Below are 20,757 nucleotides of genomic sequence, written 5' to 3'. Positions count from 1 at the left end.
GCAGAGGCTATTTCAACCAGTGCACCGATCGAGCAATTTATATATGCGCTCCCATGCAAATTTGAACTGTTTAGATTAAAAGTAAAGTACCCAAGGTAGCCGACAATCCTGCGACGACAAAATAGCAAATTTAGAAACAAAAACTGAAACGTTAACTTCTATGCAGGCTAATTTGTGTTATGTTTCCTGAAAAAGTCAACAACAATAAAGCGTTCTTTGTAGCCTATTAAACTATCAACTGTATCGTAATTTTACAAAATTTTACAATTTTAGGTAGGCCTAATTATAAATGTAGATTGAAACTCATCTGAATTACTTTAACAAGTTACCATGAAAAGCAGAGCACTAAAAAGCGGTTTCGTAGTACGGAATTCCGGAACAAAAGACTTGCACCCATCCTCACTAGTGGCGTTGGATCATCAGTTTTGTGATTCGGCTTATACTAAGAACAAAGATAACTGGGTAAATTTAGATTACGACCTGCACCCGGCATAGCCTTTTACCAGCAAATTGTCTTCACTTTCCATTTTGTTTTCAGTGGTGATTGAACTTTTTAATTGCTTCCCCTTTTGAATTTCTGTCTTCCATTTTGAAGATTCAGGAATAAACCTATAGGTTGGCAATAAACTTAATAAGCCTTTCAAAGGATTACTGTAAACTGCCTTTCGCCTAAACTTTAAATGTGTAACCTATATCATGGGGTATTTTCCTGGGCTCCTGGGAGAGCAACATTAAGTGTTACCCTCGGTGTAAGGCAAAGTTAAAAATACCTTTTTCAAATTGTCCTTTTCAAATTTGTGACAAGTTAAAAAATACTACTAGCTATAAACGACACCCATCAGTATAACTAACGACTTACAAATTACTATAAGCTGGCATCCAAGTGTCAAAAAAGTTTTGGGACTATTACACAATATGAATTTTACTATAACTATCTGCGTCTAACCATATGCATAATGTGGTTAGACGCAGATAGTTATGTAAATACTGTAAAAAGTAGGCTACACATACCAAAGCACGGGAATATATGTCGCTGTCATAATCATTGGTACCCTGACGGTCCATCTCCAATCTTTGGGCAGATAGGAGAATGGAACGACTAGCAAGTACCCGAGGGAATACATACAGTTTACCTCTAACGACGACAAGAGTAAATCGCTGGAGTCGGAGAGCTCTTGGGCTGCGTAGAACGAATCAAACCGTATCACAATTTTTTCACAGTACATGTAAAGTATTGGAAAGTCTATGCGAATAAAGTATTTAATTAAACCTCACATTGTACCACATTTTTTACCACTGTCGTAGTCCCTGTAGCAAAAAGTTTAAACGGGAATTTAAGGGTTACTTATCGTGCAATATATAGGCCCAGTTATTAATTTTTATGTGTTTTTATCAGAGCTGCGGAGTCGAAGTCGGACGAGGGACTCACTACTCGAGTAAGACTACCCGAGTCCGACGTGTAAAGTCCCAGATTTGTAAACTGATACGGTATGGCCGTAAACTGTCAATGGTAAAGTTCGAATAGCAAATAGAATATTTTCCAAACGCGTATTGCGGGTTCGTTATTATATAACAACCCAATAAGTGGAATGTTAAATAACACCTTATTTTAGATACGCAGATGGGTGAAATATAGGCTGTATAGAAGGGGACGGCAACCTTTTTCTAGTCGCGGGCCAAAACCAAACTCAGAAAACAGCCTATATTTCACCCATCTGCGTGAACGCGCTAACATTCAAAGTTAATTTAGCTTAGGGATGGCACACCGGGCGAGCGAAGCGAGCGCGATTTTTTTGGTATACCGGCATTTCTTTTAAATTTCTTGCAAGTTTTTATTACATTGCCGAAAATAAAATAAAATGTTAAAAAATATACTTCCAACATTTTAAATACGTTTTTAAACAAACCGGATGTAAAATGATGTCACGCGGAGCGCGAAAATTTTTCGCACTTACGTAGTTAAAATTGTATGTGAAACGGACTCGTGTCTAATTGTCAAAGAGGTGGCGGGCCGGATGAATATTACATCGGCGGGCCGAGTCCGGCCGCGGGCCGTGGAGGTTGCCGACCCTTGCTGTAGTGTAGAGTAAGCCAGACTCGGGATCCTACGAAATCGCACATTTGGCCGGAGTCGGCCCGGGTTATTTTCATCCGACTCCGCTGCCCTGGTTTGTATCAACTGGTTCTTGATTTAACATAAACTGAATAAACAAAATCTAAAAATCGAAATCTATAGGCCTATACCTAGTACATATCCAACTAAGAAATGAGAGGTATTTCCCACTCCAGTTATAAACTGTAATAAAACAGCAGCTTCATAAGAACTGACGAACGACAAAAGTCCTCTTCCGAAACCACCAACAAGCAAAGAAATAGAGAAGACCACCTTTCTGCCATACCTAAAATATTCAAGTTAATTACGTCTATTTTTTTGTGATTCATAAAAATATGAAAATAAGAGTGAATGGAGACAAACGAGCCACTCCGGTGATGCAAAATTTGTTTGTTTGTTTAGTGTTTAAAGACGCTTTAAAAATTAATCGACCAATTTTGGTATTTGCCCATGTAGCTTTTGTCGTTTTAGGTATGTAGATGTGCCGTCAAATTGTTTCTATAGCTCTGTTGGTGTGCCGCAAATTAAAAAGGTTGTAAAAAGTTGTGGCCTAATTATTTTTTTAAAACATAACATTTTATTCCCCTTATCTTTTTTATTTTTGTTATAATAACTAAATAAAGAGAAAGTACTTTTGATTTATATATAAGTTTTTATACCGAATTAAACAATGTTATCAGATTGTACTCAGAATCACTTAATACCACGTACGGTATCTTAACTACATTAGACCATACCTGTCAGTAAGCGGACCACTTGCTAGATTTCCCATTATATGTCCAATCAGAAAGGCAAACTGAATAAACGGTTTCTTCCATGAATCCTTGCAGACCAAATTGAACTAAAATAAAACGATTTGAATATTGCCTGGAAATTAAATACTCACGCTATGCACGCATTGCTAAAACTGGTATGCAACCACGCCAAATGCTTTGTATTTGTGTCTATTGCTGCGATCCAGTTCAACATAGTTCATGCAATTGAGTTCAACAAGTTAGGAGCGAGCCCAGCGGTTCCCAAACTAGGGTCCGCGGACCAACTGGGGTCCGTACAACAGTTTCTAAGGGTCCGCAATGAGAATTAGCCGTTAATTCTTTAAAAATTAGGCATTAGCGAATGTTTTTTTGACATTAGTCCATGTTTTAAACATTAATTATCTGTCATTGTTATTATTCTTTATTTATCCTTTATTAGTCGATAATAAAGCGTGTTTGTTCATGTCTCTTGTGACATCATAAAGCATCTATTTTGATGTACTACCTGCTATCAGCGAATCGTTAGCATTAGTTAGAAAGTTGTTACATTAGAAAGAATCGTGACTGCAGTAGTGTACTACAAGAAACATGGGTCAACTGACTATTAAATTTTTATAGGGCCGCGAAATATCGAAGTAATTGCGAAGGGCCCGCAAGGCAACACGTTTTAAAAAGTTTGGGAACCGCTGAGCTAGCCGGATTTCACCGACAGCCTTCTTTCAGGCTTGTTATGATTACCGCAATTGTTACATATCCGACCAAGTTGAAAAATTGATCAGATTACGCTCGAGTGTTAATTCTAATCAACTGTTGGAAAACAAGCATTTCAGCATCTTTTCTTCAAGATTTATCAAAATAAAAACACAAATCCTACTGTATATAGGGCAATGCGGTTCGAATTTTTTTCCAAAACTATAATAGAATCGTGTTTTTCGCCGCACTTTCAACCATTCTCTCTAGCAGTTATTTTGCTACTTATAGATCACATAGAAAAGTAACGTTCCTCTTAATGTTACACTGTCTTCCTAAATCTATCTTCGTACAGCGTAAATTACGGCGTTACAAAAAAGGCTTCGACACTATAAAAACGTATTAGGTGCGCATTGTTGCACTTGAAGCCGATATATTCGAAATGTTTCAGAAGCCCTATAATTCAGTGGTTCTCAAGCTTTTTCACCCCGTGGACCCCTTTGGCCGCTATTTAAAGAAAAACAGCAACTGTAAACTTGTCAATCGAGAGTGTATAACCCCTTAAAATTGCAAGCCTTTTAGCCGCTATAATTAGTTCTTAATTATTAGTAATCAACTTTACTGAATGATATTTTCGTGAAAACAAGCGTTGTAAACAAGTCATTTTTAACAAATACCAAGTCAGGTCCCATCAAGACATAGTTAGAGTAAGACAATTTCGTCAAGTCCTTAATTGTTATAAAAATTAAACGGTTTAAGTATTAAAATTGGTAAACTAGTGCGATTATAAGCAGTAACTCAACTAAAAAATTAAACAAAGCGCAACATTTAGCAAGTGAATTGTTTGATGTGCATAAATTACGTCAAATAACCCAACGTTTTTAGAGAAAAATGCTTAATAAAACATCTTATTTCCGCGTAAGTCATTTGTCTGAAAGAGTTTAGTCCAGTCAAGGTATTTGTCCAAAAGTCTTAAGTCAAGAAAGTCATTTGAAAACAGTGACTTAAGTGCACTTAAGTCAAGTCATTGACTTAAGTCATTACAACACTGGTAAACAGGGTGCCTTTTGTCTGTAAAGATGTCAAAAAAACTGCGTAAAACATACGCAAGATATATGAGATTAAATTGTTTACCGAAAAAATGTTTTGAAAAATCAGCCGCTGGCCGGGTTAAAACGCTTCGCAAGCCGTAATTTGCCCAGATCTTGTTTACACCGACGAAAATTATACTTTTTTTACGAATTTTGTATGTACTATTGATTGCGGCTTCTTACCACCCAGCTATACATACTGCACAAAAAAACGTAGACTTACGTCGCTCACAAAAGTGCTGCCATAGCTTTGATCATATCGCCAACGTGAACAAACGGAAGTCGCGTTTTCTTCACACGCGTTGTTCGCTAAAGTTAGGTTGCTGAAATGTAATGAAATCGGCTTTATACATTAGAGTTGAAAAACAGCCGGTCTTTGACAGACTTTCATTTCGCAATATAAATACCTCTTTAACACGAATTCACATTGTTTTCTATGTTTGTTGCCCATTGGCAATGTGTGGTTATCTAAAAACGCCTGCAAAAACAAAGGTCTGCAATGAGATATTAATATTTGGTTGATGGTATGACAATTAGCATGGGCAAGGCCTTGTGGTTAAACTTGAAATAAATTACAATACAATAAATTACAAAAGTACTTTGATCCTTAAACCCGTACATATAAACTGATAACTGCGTCAGTGACGCAAGCGTAAAAATCCTATGTTGTTCTGTCGAAGCAGTATTTCAGGCTGTCGAAATTTTATGATAGGCATCATATTTATTTTACCACTATTTTTTCAACTTACTTGGTCAGACACGCAGCATTCGTGTTTCGGCGTTATGTCAGTGAGAACAGAACTGAACATAACAAATCCGCTGATGAGAAACGATACCGCAACTGCAACGACATGTAACCGTGATTTCCGGGAATTACTGCCTTGCGTGGTGCTGGCGGCCACAGTAACGGCGGAAACGTTACTTTGCTTAGTAAAGAACCGTCCATCTTTGTCTGCAGTTTTGTTACCAGTCTTCGACATTACACTACGTTATTAATTCTTGGTGGGTCAGCTATGGTATGTTATTCAACGGTTCACGACGAAAAAAGACGTATTGCTGTCCCTATGCTTACAGCGAAGTTTATACAAGCGGATTAAACAAAAAGAAAAGAAAAGTAACGAAATAACATTTACAACAGTTTCAGCAACATCCAAAGTCGAGTGGGTTTAAAAAGGTCAAACCCACCACGAAATACTCGCTCTTGCTTAGCTGTGTTCCATATAATAACTATACTAATCCAATAAGTTGCAATATTGCTCAGCTTTTCCGTCACGAATGAGTAGACAGCATAAAACCAACACTGTAAGTATTTTCTGTAAAACCATAATGTTTTAAAAAAATAAGTTAGTCTTAGGCTTATCGCTTTTATTTGCAAAAATAGACAACTCGATTTCTACAAAAATAGTTATTCTGAAACTCAGACCTGCCAGATGTGAAAACAAATTAACAATTTTTTGCAACCATTAGGAATCACAACTAAGATTTCATCTAAATTTGTTTTGCCAATATAGTGTGTGATGTTACTTTTATTGCAAATTCGCAACGATAAATAGTGTTGGGGTTCAAGTCCTCGTCCTCTCACTCTCATCCAACCAAGGTTACCGCGACTATATCGTGTGACAAAGCTAGCCGCGTTCAAAGATAGACGGTTCTCTTGTATATTATTTTGTATAGCCCATGCTAGGGTTTTGCAAACAATAAAACCTTATTTAATATACTTTAAAGCTATTAATAAACTTTAAAATGAGGCTTTAGCAACACAAATGAAATAGTCTCTGGGTCGCGACCCCTTATTTGCAGTTTATACGCACATAAAAAATGTCTAAAACTGGCAAAACGAAAAATCATGAGTTATAGTAAGAGTTGGCAGCTATTCTGTGTAAATTAATTATTATCAATTGTTACAAAAAGGTACGAAATGTTACAAACAAAATGGTACCAAATGTTAAAAATCTGTTTAAATTAACTGTTACCATTTGTTACAAAAAGCTACGGAATGTTATCAATTGATACCAATTGTTAGTAATTGTTGACAAATAAATTGACAATTCGTTTGCTGTTAGACGTTAAAAAAACAAACACGATTGATTCTGTGTCGCGCGTCGTGTTAAATATAATTTGTTGCACGTCATCATTCATTTGTGTGGTATAAGCGCAACACTGGTTTATAGTTAAGGTGATTCATTATTACAGTTTATTTTTAACATATTTCTTTGGTTATCTACCTACGACTGAATTTTCGACATCCCTTTACCTGTGTTGTAGCATTTATATTTTGTTTTCTATTAAAACTTGAGCATGATAATAGAATGGCATCATATATTGTTATTTCATGATAATATAATATACTTTTGAGCTTATTTCTGCGAAAACTTTATCAACTGTTAATGATTTTCTGAAAAAACAAAAATATATAAATCTCAACCCTTTGAGAGGGTTTAATTAAAACGAAGTTACAAAATACATTACGTTGTTACGAAGAGAAACATATAGGCGCTATTGGAATATGTGTTTTAACTAATCGCTCTGTTTGAAATACGCGAGAGTAACTGCTGATTATTTTGATTATATAAATAATTTATTACAAAGTTGCTAACGTCCATGCTTGCCTAAAACATCTAATACTCACTTTACAACTGAAAGGGGGAACTTGCTCCCCTCTGGATTTCAAAATGCGATTATTATTATTGTAAAGTTTTATTATTGCTTATTATAAGTCTAATTAAAGTATTTAAAAAAATAATAAACAACGACCAACCTAATGAAAAATCGACCGATAATGAATATTAACTCAACTAAAAAAAAACTGAAAAAATTGTGTGTAGTGAGATAATTAGACTTTAAACAACGTGTGTTAAACAAGTGTGTTTTCACGGTAGGTTTAGCGGTAGGCAAATGATGTTACCTGAAACTCCATATTTGATGAAGAAATATATAACCTTGCTTGTTTAGGGTTTACCATCATTAAACTTGCAGTACCAATATGAAAAAAATGCGGCGTAAAAGTTTTTAACTAAGCTTACTAAAAAAGTAGAGCGCAAACCAGGGGTCGTCAACCTTTCGTACGCAGTGTGCCAGTTTATGAATAGTGTCAAAACATTAACAACTCGCGTGCCAAACATTTTTCTATGATTGGTTTCGCACTGGCAATCAGGGCTGCGGAGTTGTTAAAAACAATCCGAGTAATTTGGTACTGCGCATGCCACACACATCGGACTCGGGTAGTTTTACCTGGTCTTACTCGACTCCCGAGTCCGACTTAGCAGCCCTGCTGTGATGTGACATCTAATTTACGTATCTTTTTTGAAATATACTTCGATGCTTTTAAGCCGATACCTAGAAGTGTTAACTATCAGTTTCGCTTTTTGTTGGTTTCTCAGTCGCACAAAAACACACGTGCTTACTTTTAATGTAGGACAGTGGTTCTTTTATATGGCAAATGTAATGAAAGAATTGGTTCGGATCGGACGATGTATTTTTTACAAAATAGTCAGATCTGCGTTTTGGAATTGTATACAAAGTATCGAACATCTCACATGAATACATAAGCTGTTTTAAACTGTATGTATTGCAATCCCTTTCATTTAAACTTGTGGTTCCCTACTGCTATTACACCGCGTAGTAACTTGTGTGTGTTTGGCTGTGGCAACCCTATCTCAGATAGCCCTGCATAGAACCATTGCCTTCGTTAAACCAACGACATATAAAGAGTTTCTGTGTCGTTGGTTAAACTGTGTATCATACCTACCAAGTGACGGGGCGTAGCCAGCCTAAAATTTCTAGCGAGGCCAAAAAGTTTGAACTGTTTTTGTTTAGCTTTTGCTATTGTATGGCCCATATCGAACACAAATAAAAATAATATCAACCCGTTTCTAGCAGCAACTGACTGAGTTTTAACGCAATACTCAAAATCAATTCAAAGAGCAAAAGCAAAATGACTAAAAAGTAATAAAACTAGAAATAACTATAGCAAACGTAATAATAACTAAATCGTTTGTAACGTAACAGTGCACGACAATTGGAGGTGTGGCTTGACTGTTGTAGTGCTGCTCATAAATACTAGAAACCAAATTTTTAACAACAATTTCAATTTTTTTTTGTGGGGGTGGGGGGGGGGGGGGTGGAATGGTCCCTGTGGCTCCCCGGGATACGCCTATGTACCTACCATAATTGGTGGCATGTTTCCGTACAGCTGTGTGGATTTGATTTCGACGCTATATCACGCCTTCATAGATAACTGTGTGTCGTACCACAACTTGTTTTTAAGTGCGTAAACCATTTTAATATGCATATGCACTGATTTTACCGAATTAAAAAAATACCTATTTTGCGAACAAATGTTTTATAACTAAATACAGTACTAACAACAAACCTTGGCCATGCGATCAAAAATCTGCCGCTTTTCGGTTTAATTACCTCATTTAAAAGTTCCAGCAAATATTGCCTGTTTGAATTACTTGTAAAAAAATATTTTTAACACTGCAACTTTTGATGTGTTTAAGTTTAAGAAATCATTGGGCGTGACTCACTTAGGGAAAGTGTACGCCCTACGTCATAAGGTTGTGTTGCGTTCTTCTTACTTGGTTTATTGATAGCTGTCGCACATTACTCGCTTTAAATCATTTCGTCGTATTGAAAGTTTAGATATTTTGGCACTGGTTGGCGCTGGTCTAGAATCCTACCACAACGTTGAAATGATTATTAAGCAATGCATAATATGTGGGTTAGGGTGTCGGTTAGTGTTTGGGTGTGGGTAGGTCAAGTAATATTGTTTAACACTATTACTGGACTCACCCAAACGCTAACAGGCACCCTAACCCAAATAATGTTCGTTGTGGTAGGATTCTAGACGAGCACCCACTGGTTTACAATCCTACCACAACGCACATTTTTTGGTTAGGGTACGGGTTAGTGTTTGGGTTTGATTGATAAAACCACCCTAACCCAAAAATGTGCGTTGATTTAATAATTATTTCAACGTAGGGGTAGGATTCTAGACCAGCGCCAATATTTTTATTATTGCTATTTCTACTACCATTTTTTTAGTATTTTAAAGTGATTTGCACAATATGAATTTTAACTCGGCCATCACGTTTTAGAGCATATGTTTGCGGTTTGCCCACCAGAAATCATAAAAAATATAGCTTTCTTTGGGGTAGTACTAATTTACGGAATGATGAATGGTCGGAACGCTCACTAATTTACGGATTTGTCGGAATTGAATGAATAGGGCCGAAACTAATTTGATGAATGATCGGAACGGAATTAACTGTCGGAATGAAAAGAACGAACTGTAGGAACAGAATGAACTGTCGGAATGAAATGAACGAAGCTGTAGGAACAGAATGAACTGCCGGAATGAGATGAACGAAGCTGTTAGGGTTAGGGTTGGGGTTAGGTTAGGGTTAGGAATGAAATGAACGAAGCTGTATGAACAGAATGAACTGTCGGAAAGCTTCGTTCATCTCATTCCGACAGTTCATTCTATTCCGACAGTTCATTCTGTTCCTACAGCTTCATTCATTCCATACCGTCAGTTCATTCTATTCCGACAGTTCATTCTGTTCCTACAGCTTCGTTCATTTCATTCCGACAGTTCATTCTGCTCCTACAGCGTCATACATTCTATTCCGACAGTTCATTCTATTCCGACAGTTCATTCTGTTCCTACAGCTTCGTTCATTTCATTCCGACAGTTCATTCTGCTCCTACAGCGTCATACATTCTATTTCGACAGTTTCATTCCGTTTAGGAACAGAATGAACTGTCGGAATGAAATGAACGAAGCTGTAGGAACAGAATGAGATGAACGAAGCTGTTAGGGTTGGGGTTAGGTTAGGGTTAGGAATGAACTTTCGGAGTGAAATGAACGAAGCTGTATGAACAGAATGAACTGTCGGAAAGCTTCGTTCATCTCATTCCGACAGTTCATTCTATTCCAACAGTTCATTCTGTTCCTACAGCTTCGTTCATTCCATACCGTCAGTTCATTCTATTCCGACAGTTCATTTTGTTCCTACAGCTTCGTTCATTTCATTCCGACAGTTCATTCTGCTCCTACAGCGTCATACATTCTATTCCGACAGTTCATTCTGTTCCTACAGCTTCGTTCATTTCATTCCGACAGTTCATTCTGCTCCTACAGCGTCATACATTCTATTCCGACAGTTCATTCTAGTCCAAAAGTTCATTCCGTTCTGACCATTCATCAAATTAGTTTCGGCCCTATTCATTCCATTCCGACCATTCAGTAAATTAGTGAGCGTTCCGACTATTCCGACCATTCATCATTCCGTAAATTAGTGTTACCCCTTTCTTTGTCCCATATAATTTGTGAAACTATACCTTTTGTGTCAGGTTACAGTTGTTCACCCATATACAATATTTGTTTTAGGTTTGCATAAATAAATTGTGTCGTGATTTAACCAGCTGTCCATAATAATAGTAAAAAGTAACATAGGGGCGCAGGGTTACAAATCTATAAATGTTCAAAGTAGAATCCCAAGGTATTCAAGAATAATAAGTTTCGAATTTGGAATAGTGAATCCTAAAGAATTATTGAACTTTTATTTTAGGGGGAAGACTATTCGTAAAATACCTTTTGGCTAAGTGTAGAAAGTATGGCAAGAGTTTTTTTTAACAAACCCTACCTGCACCCCCAATATCAAATATGTGACCAATTTCCTATGTTACACTAGTGGGTGCACCTTTGACGTGTGGTGCACCCTGTCAACCAGGGCTGGGGAGCCGGAGCTGGAGCCCGGAGCTCGGAGCTAAGCATTTTCTCTGGAGCCAGAGCCGGAGCCGGAGCCATTGTTATTATTTTTGTGGAGCTGGAGCCGGAGCCGGAGCCATTTTTATTATTTTTGTGGAGCTGGAGCCGGAGCCGGAGCCCTTTTTATTATTTTTGTGGAGCTGGAGCCATTTTTCAATTTGTGGTGCTAAAGCTAAGAAATTATATTTTGTTCCATCTCCAATGTTAGTTAGCCAAAAGCAATTTGTAAAACTTGCCATTGAATAAGTGACTGGTGGCACCGGAGCTGGAGCCGGAGTCATTGGGTGTGTGTTTGATGGCTCCGGAGCTGGAGCCGGAGCCAAAGGATATGAGTTTTACTACTCCGGAGCTGGAGCCGGAGCCAAAGGATTATGTTTTACGACTCCGGAGCTGGAGCCGGAGCTAATGCAATTTTGCGGTGGCTCCCCAGCCCTGCTGTCAACCCAATTATTTTTGGCCCTTTTTCAGATTTTATTTTTCAGATTTTGTTGAGATCTGCCATACTTTCCAAACAAGCCTTTTATTGACCAAGCAGGGTCTATTAATTGCAAAACTATTCAACAACATAATTATAGTGTTACCGAAAAAATTAAATTACAAACAATTGACATTCTTAACAACTGCCATTTAAAGAAGTGCAATACCATGCTGTTTACAAATTCAGTCAGTTTTATAAAACATGGTTCTGTTTTAGTGTTACTATTATAAACTGATGATTTATTGAAGTAGTCAAACATTGTGCTGCTAAGAACTTACTATTGCTAGTAATGTATTACTATAACTTGACAATCCTGCTGTAGAGTAACCTCGCAGAATACTGGCTTAAAATTGACCTTGAATAACCTTCTAGCATACTGTGCATGTTTTACATGGGTGTGTACAATTTGTAATATAAACTAAAAAAATTGACAAAATTTAATACGGGTTCAACTGAGGACCCAATATTCTCATTTGAACATTTCTAGCTACAACTGGCCACACACTTCACCCTGACAAATAGTGTGCTGTTGTTGACTTTTAGTGTCATAGAATAAAAATTGATCTTTTGGTAATTTATGACAAAATTGAAAAAAGTTTCAAGCTTAACAGTAAGAATCATAGGCCTTAATCCCCATCCTCAGTAATTATTCCCCACTATTGCAAAGTAAGCTATTTCACAGTTAATTTACCAATCATTGGGAAATTTACATATGTTACTTGTCTAGTCTACAATGGAAAGTATGGCATTTGCACTGCAAGATAGTTTTTTCAAGATACCAAACCTGCCCATCAAAAAATCAAATATGCACCCCAATTTATCCATAACATTAAACAACCAGGCTGCACTTTTTACCTTTAAATCCCAATTTGTAAACAAAACCAGATTTCATTTATTAACTTCTAGTTTTATTAATATATCATAATTTTCTTTAGGCTTATTGTTCAGCAGTGTATCTGAATGTCATATGCAGTTTTACAGATTTTTGTTTAAATTTGTGTTTCAATATATAAAAATACAGTACTTATTAAAGGTATTACAAAATAGTTAAACAGAAATACAGTGTCTGGTTATGTGAGCTTTAACAGATAAACTCTGTTTTGGTTTTCAAACAAAACAAAAAACTCATAAACTTGTTAATAACTATTTAGGTAAACGTCATGTTGCTACTACTGTTTCTCGTCACATTAGGAAGTTCGTCTCATAAGTTGAACTTGTTTTTTTGGTTTTAGAAAAATATTTAAGCAGCATTGTTGTTGTTCTGCTGACGGTTCAACTATTCTCCACCATGATTGGTGGTTTGTTTCTTTACAACCATAAGGGGGAGGTTTTGATTTCAAGAATATATCGCGATGATATAGGGTAAGTGTCAAGTTATAAAAACACTTTGGTAAATTTGTAAGAAAAATTTTTGCTTTTTTAATACAGGAGAAATGCTTGTGATGCTTTCCGAGTGAATGTAATCCATGCTCGGCAGAATGTGCGCTCACCGGTGACAAATATTGCAAGGACAAGTTTCTTTCACACTAAGAGGGGAAATATTTGGCTTTGTGCTGTAAGAATATTATTAAGATGTATACTACTAATAGGGATAAAACCAAGCTAAAACAGTTTCTTGACAAAAACAAAATGTTGTATGAAAATTAATCCAGGCTTTATAAACATATTTGAAATAGGTTTTAAACTTTTTATTAATAATACTGATGGAATACTTAAACAACTGAACTATATTATAAAAATTTAATTTTGTAAATCCTGCAAACCTGATTAGCCAAAAAGTTTCTTACAATCTAGTTGAAGTGTATTTATGTACCCTGTTTAAACTTAGAATTTGCAGGGTAATAGTTTTGCACTTGTCCGCACACCAATATATTTATAGTTTGCCCTTAGTGAGTGTTGATTGACACTCACTCTCCCAATGCCTAAAGCAAAAACCAGGTGGTATGAGACCTATAAAACTCGTTTGTTGATTTGTGACAAATTATTTTAAACAACAAGGACTTCGGCCAAATATATTCAACTGCAAAAATAATTTAAACAAGTTTGTGGCACCTAATAAAATTTCTCACGCATTCTAAAGTCATTTGTAAAAAACAATTAGACAGCATACTGTCAATTTTGACAAGTGTTATTTCGCCTGGGCTAGAACTGAGTAGTAGTCAGTCCCCAACTGAACAGTGCAAGTTTGAATTTAATATCAACCCTGGCTTGTTGCAGGTTACAAAGCAAAATGTCAATGCCGTTTTGGTGTTTGAGTTTCTCTACAAAATGATTGAAGTAATGCAGAGTTATTTTGGCAAGATCAATGAAGACAATATCAAGAATAACTTTGTGTTAATCTATGAATTACTTGATGGTATGATTTATTTGCTTTTAATGTTTTAGTGGGCAAAATAAATTATTTTATTACCAATTTGGATGTTAAGTTTTGTTTTTTAGTCATTTATGTGTTTCCATTGTATAAATTACCAACCTAATTTTCAACAGAGGTTCTAGATTTCGGCTATCCTCAGAAAACTGATACTGGTATTTTAAAGACTTTTATAACTCAGCAAGGAATAAAAACCCAGGTTAGTTACTTACTTAACTGATATTTTTTTTAAATACTTTTATAGATATAATATGTTTAACTTGTCAGTTGTCACTGAATTTATTCCAAAAATAAATTATCTTAATTAATAGTGCTTAACGTTTTACTTTTAATTTTTAATGAAGTGTATTACTATCGTAAATTTATATTAACTTTTAGCTAGAATATACATTGGGAACAAAGGTAGATATTTACAAAATGACTATGTATGTCGTCTACATTTTGTTCACTTGATACTTTCATTTATGTTTGTATTCTGTTTTAATGTGTTTTGTGCTTCATTTATCTAGTTCAAAACATGATTTCATTGTGCCCTTTGTATTGTTTGTCAGTCGTCACATGATTCAATAAAAAATATTAGAAATCATTTTTTTCAACTTTACCTTAATTGATTGTGGAAAATTCATTGAATATAAAGAATACCTATTTGCCTTTATATGGTAGATAAATGCACTACATAACACTATATTTAAATACACAAATTAACTCTGTTTCCAAATTTATCTATGCTTGTCTGGATGATTTTTTTTACCTCATGGAATAGATTAATACTATTGGATATATTTAACCTATTTTGCCTGTTATCAGGATGTCTATAAAAGCCCCTTAAAAAAACTTTTTGTACCCCTAAATTTTAAATTAACTTTATTTTAACCTAGCCAATATATCAGGCCAAACAAAAAATAATAGTCTACAGAAAACACCACAGTCATAGCATTTCGAGTCTGTTTATCAGAGCATAACACAATGTTCAGACCAATACATTAATCCTGCATATTCCTATCAAATCTATATTTTCTTTAATTGCTTTAAATCTTATATTTGCCTTATTAGACAAAGGAAGAGACCACACAAATCACTTCACAAGTTACTGGGCAAATTGGCTGGCGAAGGGAAGGAATCAAGTATAGACGAAATGAACTTTTCTTGGATGTGTTGGAAAGTGTCAACCTTCTTATGTCACCGCAAGGTTTGTCAACTGTTTGAAATTGATTGCAATATTTACAGATGGCATCAAGCAGCAATAATTCACAAATGATTTCACAACTGGGTTTCCATAGTTTTCTCTTAACAGATATGTTTTTGTATGCTTTAATTTATTTCATAAACTTAAAGGCTTGAAAATATATCAAATTTTTATACATCAAAACCTTCCATAAAACAGAATAGGTAGAAGTTCTTTAGCTTAATGAATTAAATCAGTTGAATTGTAGGTTGTAGCACATATTGATAACTGACAACACAGAATAGTGCAGTATTGCCCTTGGGAGGAAACGGGTATTGATTTTTGTGTGGTTCTGTACCAGTTGACTTCATTCTCCTAATTGTTAAAACTTACTTGCTATTAAATAATAGTGGGCAAGGGAACACTAAAAACAATCCATGGTAATGTTAAAAGATCAACTAATCGAAATTTAATGTAGATTTCACTTGCATCATATATTCAATACCACTTCTTGCTTACATTTATACACTTGGTATAAGGTGGTTATGTCATATTTACATATGAAAGAGTTTGCTAGCTTCAATTTCTGTTTTTTTATGTTAGAAACTAATATCAAATCAATTTAGATTTAACCTCAAATTTTATTGATTTATACTAGGTCAAGTTCTGAGTGCTCATGTAGCTGGACGTGTAGTAATGAAGAGTTTCCTTAGTGGAATGCCTGAATGCAAATTCGGAATGAACGACAAGCTTGTGCTGGACAAAAGTGCCAGATCACTTGATGACGCATCCAAAAGGTATTAATTTTTAGTTTATTCATATATATGTTTTCTAATTTGAATTGTTCTGTAACTGTTTGACATTGCTAGTTAAGCATAAAAAAGTTTGATCTTTTAAAATGGACCATTTTTGCAATATATTCATAATTCATCAACGTATAGCATTTTTTCTGCAGTTAAGATAATATTGCAAATTTATTTTTGCTTATAGCCATTGCTATACATGTCATCCTTATTATGTGTTCCTTACATGTTAAACATACTAAATATATATGTGTTATTTCCACCAGTGGTAAACCATCAATCGCAATTGATGACTGCACCTTCCACCAATGTGTTAAACTGAGCAAGTTTGAATCGGAACGAAGCATTAGCTTTATTCCAGCTGATGGAGAGTTTGAACTAATGAGGTATTTATCAAAATGGAGCGACCAGTGTTTTTCAACAATTAATGCTCAATCACCTGATCTAAGTTTTACCCTTTTGGTATTTAAAAGTTTGTGATCCTGGCAAATATTTAAAAACACAAATCACATTCTTATGTAAAAGTAAATTTTTTTTTATTGATTTTGTATTTTGACTGATACTTAAATCATGGTTTTTGTTTTCAGATACCGAACCACAAAGGATATCAGCCTCCCATTCAGAGTAATTCCTTTGGTCCGAGACATTGCTAGAACTAAAATGGAAGTCAAGGTAAACTTCTTATGTGAAGCACAAGGCTTTTCCATATCTACAATAAAGAGATTTCTAATTATATTATTGAAAGTTATAGTTGCTTAGAATGATCAGATGTTTGTTTAAAGCTAATTCCTCATTAAGCCAACAAACAAATATAAATGATTGGTGATACTGTTAGTTAAATCAATGTAATACATATGGTTAAAGGTTGTGTTAAAGTCGAACTTCAAACCAACCCTTCTTGCTCAAAAGATTGAGATCCGAATTCCCACCCCACTTAATACCAGTGGGGTGCAAGTTCTCTGTATGAAAGGAAAGGCCAAATACAAAGCTAGCGAAAATGCTATTGTTTGGAAGTAAGTCCACCTTATATAAAATTTATTGTGTTTTTATCCTAAGAAATAAGATGCCCAATATAAGCAACTTAAATGTTACACTATTAAAGTATGGCGTGTACAAGCAATATCCAACACAAACTAGCATCAGTGCTAATGCAGTTTACATCATGTTAACCTAACCTTCTTAATGTCATATTTCCACCACCTAGCTTTTATGAAATAATCAGTAATATTTGTGATAAAATCACTGTCTAAAGTCTGTTTTAAAGAAAAGTAGTAGCAGTTATATACTCATATTTAATATGCCCTCAACACTTTTAAGAATGAAGAGAATGGCAGGAATGAAAGAATCTCAAATAAGTGCTGAGATTGAGCTCCTGCCAACCGCAGAGAAGAAAAAATGGTCCCGACCTCCTATTTCCATGAACTTTGAGGTAAATATTTTACTATAAGATAAGCCATTGTAAGACTGAGCTGTATGATTAACTATTGTTTTTTTAGCCAACTTCCTTACTCTGAAGTTGCCTAATCAAATTACTGAAAAGAATAAAAAAACTTTTTTTCACTCAATAAAAGTTTAACGATGCAGTTTTTATTTTGCTGATTAGTGTATTTGTCTTAAACCAAAGTTGTTTAGTAACTTTAATATATCAACTTGCCTTAAGTCAGTAAAAAACTACCGTATTTATTTGTTTTTTGGATTTCCTAGTTTTGTTAAGGTTATAGCCACCCATAGTTATATCCCTGGAAAAATCATAGTTATATCTCTGGACAAATGCCCATGGTATAGTTAACCATATGTCCTATTTGTAATACTACAATTTTTTGTAATATTTCAATGCTTTTTTCAAAGGTTCCGTTTGCTCCTTCTGGTCTCAAAGTTCGTTACTTGAAAGTCTTTGAACCGAAGCTAAATTACAATGACCATGATGTTATCAAGTGGGTGAGGTACATTGGGCGAAGTGGACTTTATGAGACAAGATGCTGATGTTTTCTGGCAGTTCTGTCAAACAAATATTAACCATTTGTGATATATATTATCATGTCAATCACACTGAAGTTGCTTGGTAGATGCAGATTACCTGATGTAAGCAAAATGTTCTTAGCTGTATTTTGTTTGTTTCTCTGGTATTTTATACCTTACACTAATTTGACAAAAAAACACATTAACTTTTGTTGTTCACTGTCCAGACCAAATATCAACTCTTATATCTACATTCACTATTTAAAGTCATTTACATACCTGAACTTGTTTGAGTAGATAATATGTATTGTATTTTAATTGACTTGCAATCATATTTGCGTTAAGGCAACTATTACAAATTGTATATTTTATTTCTTACGATTCTGTATCAGCACCTGTCAAATTTATTGCAAAAATAAGGATAAAAATGTCATTTGAAATCGCAATTGAACAACATTTATGCAACCAGTTAATTTCTGTTCATCAAATCACATAAAAATACTCTCAGCCTTTTTTTGCAAAATACCTTGGGTGATTGAATTTGGTGGTGGAAAATTTGTGCTGCTGTTTAGAAGTGAAATTTTATCTTTTCTATGTATACCTATTGTATTTCATGTGACAATAAATCAAATCTATAAATCACCATTTGCTGTATTTTTATTTTTAAGAAAAAGTAAAGGCTTTAAAATTTTTTAAAACTTTGGACTAAAAGCAGTTTTTATATACAGAAAGTTACCATGACTTATAAGTCTTTGCCATAAAGAATGTCATTAGAAATAGGTGGATGTATCGTTATTGGTAAATATGACTTAGTTTTAACCTTTCAAAAAAATGGTTTTAACATCATTGCATGTTAATATACAAAACGGGTTCAAGGGTAAACTGAAATGTAATTTCGATTTTTTAGTTTCAATTTATTCAAATTCTAGGTAAATAAAAATTGCAGTTAACAAAAATATAAAAGATTGGGTATCGGTGTTGGCCAAAAGTGTTATAGCAGTTTATCTGTAGTATTCATACGGTATTGTATTACCTTAGCCTTACCCCAACTGAACTGAGGGCATCAACTGCCCATTGAGGATATTTTAGTGCATCTTGATAAAGTGTTTTAAAACTATTGGAAATAAATTCGGGAAATTTGTCTTCAATAATAGCATGCTGAATAGATTTCATCAGTTGAGCTTGGTAAGTTAGATTATGTACGGTCAACATGTGGCAGGCGCTTGGATGGTTATTTCTAAATAGCATGTGTACATAAGCACGTGTATAAGTCTTACAAGTATTACAAGGACAATCAGATTGCACTGGGGAAAAGTCTTTCGCAAACTTTGCACTTTTTAGAGATAGTTGGCCTGTAGGTATAAGAGCAGAGCCAAAACGAGCAGTCCTTGTTGGAAAGACACAGTCAAACATGTCGCAGCCGAGGGCAACACACACAATCAAATCAACTGCGTATCCAACCCCCATCAAATACCTTGGTTTGTTTTGGGGAAGTCCGTCAGTGCTGACAGTGACCATTTTCCAAAAATCATCCTTGCATTCACCACCACTTAATCCTCCGACTGCATAACCAGGTACAGATCTTGCAGTCATCTCTTTCAGGCACTCTTTTCTCAGATCCTCATCCAGCCCACCCTGAATTATTGGAAACAGGAATTGATCCTTAGTTCTTCTGTGAGAAGTAATACACCTGTCAAGCCACCGTACTGAGCGTAATGTTGCCTCCCTGAAGCGTTTTGCATCTGTCTCAGTGCTACTCACAACATCATCCAGTTGCATCATAATATCTGCACCAATGGCATTTTGTATGGCCATAGATTTTTCAGGGGAAAGCATCATAAGTGAACCATCCTTTGGGTGAGCAAACTCCACGCCCTCTTCAGAAAGTTTTGACAGCTTGATGAGTGAAACCATTTGGAAGCCCCCACTGTCTGTCAGTAATGCTCTGGGCCATCCCATAAACTTGTGCAGTCCTCCAGCTTTCTTTAGAATCTCTTCTCCGGGTTGGTTTCCCAAATGGTAGGTGTTTCCTAGCATAATCTGAATACCCATATCCTCCAGTTGCTTTGGAGTAAGTCCCTTTAGACTTCCTTGTGTTCCCACTGGCATAAAAACTGGTGTGTTTACTGCTTGATGGGGTAAAGTAAAAACGCCAGCCCTAGCTTTTGTAGTGCTGCATTTTGCGAGTATTTCCATTATGTACTTTTATGTTATGTTTAAGAAAGACAAAACAAACCGAGCTCTGTGAAAATCAGATATGTATAGATATACTTTTAAACACAGTTCACTTTAAAAAAGACCACTGGTAAACACCCTGATTGCAAAACCCAGTGTGGATGTGATATGGCAAATCACATTGTATAATGAAAAAAGTATTGTTAAATTACAACCAGAGTTATGGGACCGTATTATATGCGGTTGTGGAATGTGGACAACTAAGATTCTTTAAAATTGCAAAATAGCCGAAAACAGCGAACCAAAACGGAAAAAATGTATTTGTATTTTTTTTAGGCTTTACAATATATATATATATAATATTATTTACAAGTATCTGTTA

The 20,757-nt window shown here is 35.2% G+C and overlaps 2 protein-coding genes across 2 annotated transcripts; one reads left to right on the top strand and one right to left on the bottom strand.

Moving 5' to 3' along the window:
• The first annotated feature begins 12,883 nt into the window (after nt 1-12,883).
• On the top strand, nt 12,884-18,836 carry LOC146160802 (AP-2 complex subunit mu). Its single transcript, XM_083386031.1, has 11 exons — nt 12,884-13,264; nt 13,331-13,457; nt 14,120-14,258; nt 14,390-14,472; nt 15,327-15,462; nt 16,097-16,235; nt 16,508-16,627; nt 16,829-16,913; nt 17,106-17,254; nt 17,559-17,670; nt 18,090-18,836. Exons 1-11 carry the CDS (start codon nt 13,191-13,193, stop codon nt 18,222-18,224), a joined length of 1,299 nt encoding a protein of 432 aa, XP_083242157.1. The 5' UTR covers nt 12,884-13,190; the 3' UTR covers nt 18,225-18,836.
• LOC146160801 (queuine tRNA-ribosyltransferase catalytic subunit 1-like) lies at nt 18,560-20,575 on the bottom strand. Its single transcript, XM_083386032.1, has one exon. It carries the CDS (start codon nt 20,394-20,396, stop codon nt 19,230-19,232), a length of 1,167 nt encoding a protein of 388 aa, XP_083242158.1. The 5' UTR covers nt 20,397-20,575; the 3' UTR covers nt 18,560-19,229.
• Nucleotides 20,576-20,757: the final 182 nt, after the last annotated feature.

This window comes from Ascidiella aspersa, chromosome 3 (genome assembly GCF_963924565.1).
Source record: "Ascidiella aspersa chromosome 3, kaAscAspe10.2, whole genome shotgun sequence".
In the NCBI taxonomy this organism is placed as follows: Eukaryota; Metazoa; Chordata; class Ascidiacea; order Phlebobranchia; family Ascidiidae; genus Ascidiella; species Ascidiella aspersa.
This window is presented reverse-complemented; position numbering and strand designations above follow the sequence as displayed.

Coding starts and splice junctions, on each gene's coding strand:
- LOC146160802 (XM_083386031.1), top strand. CDS start 13,191: ATGATTGGTGGTTTGTTTCTTTACAACCATAAGGGGGAGGTTTTGATT. Junction 17,255..17,558: donor GAAAATGCTATTGTTTGGAA/GTAAGTCCACCT, acceptor AACACTTTTAAG/AATGAAGAGAATGGCAGGAA. Junction 17,671..18,089: donor CTATTTCCATGAACTTTGAG/GTAAATATTTTA, acceptor CTTTTTTCAAAG/GTTCCGTTTGCTCCTTCTGG.
- LOC146160801 (XM_083386032.1), bottom strand. CDS start 20,396: ATGGAAATACTCGCAAAATGCAGCACTACAAAAGCTAGGGCTGGCGTT.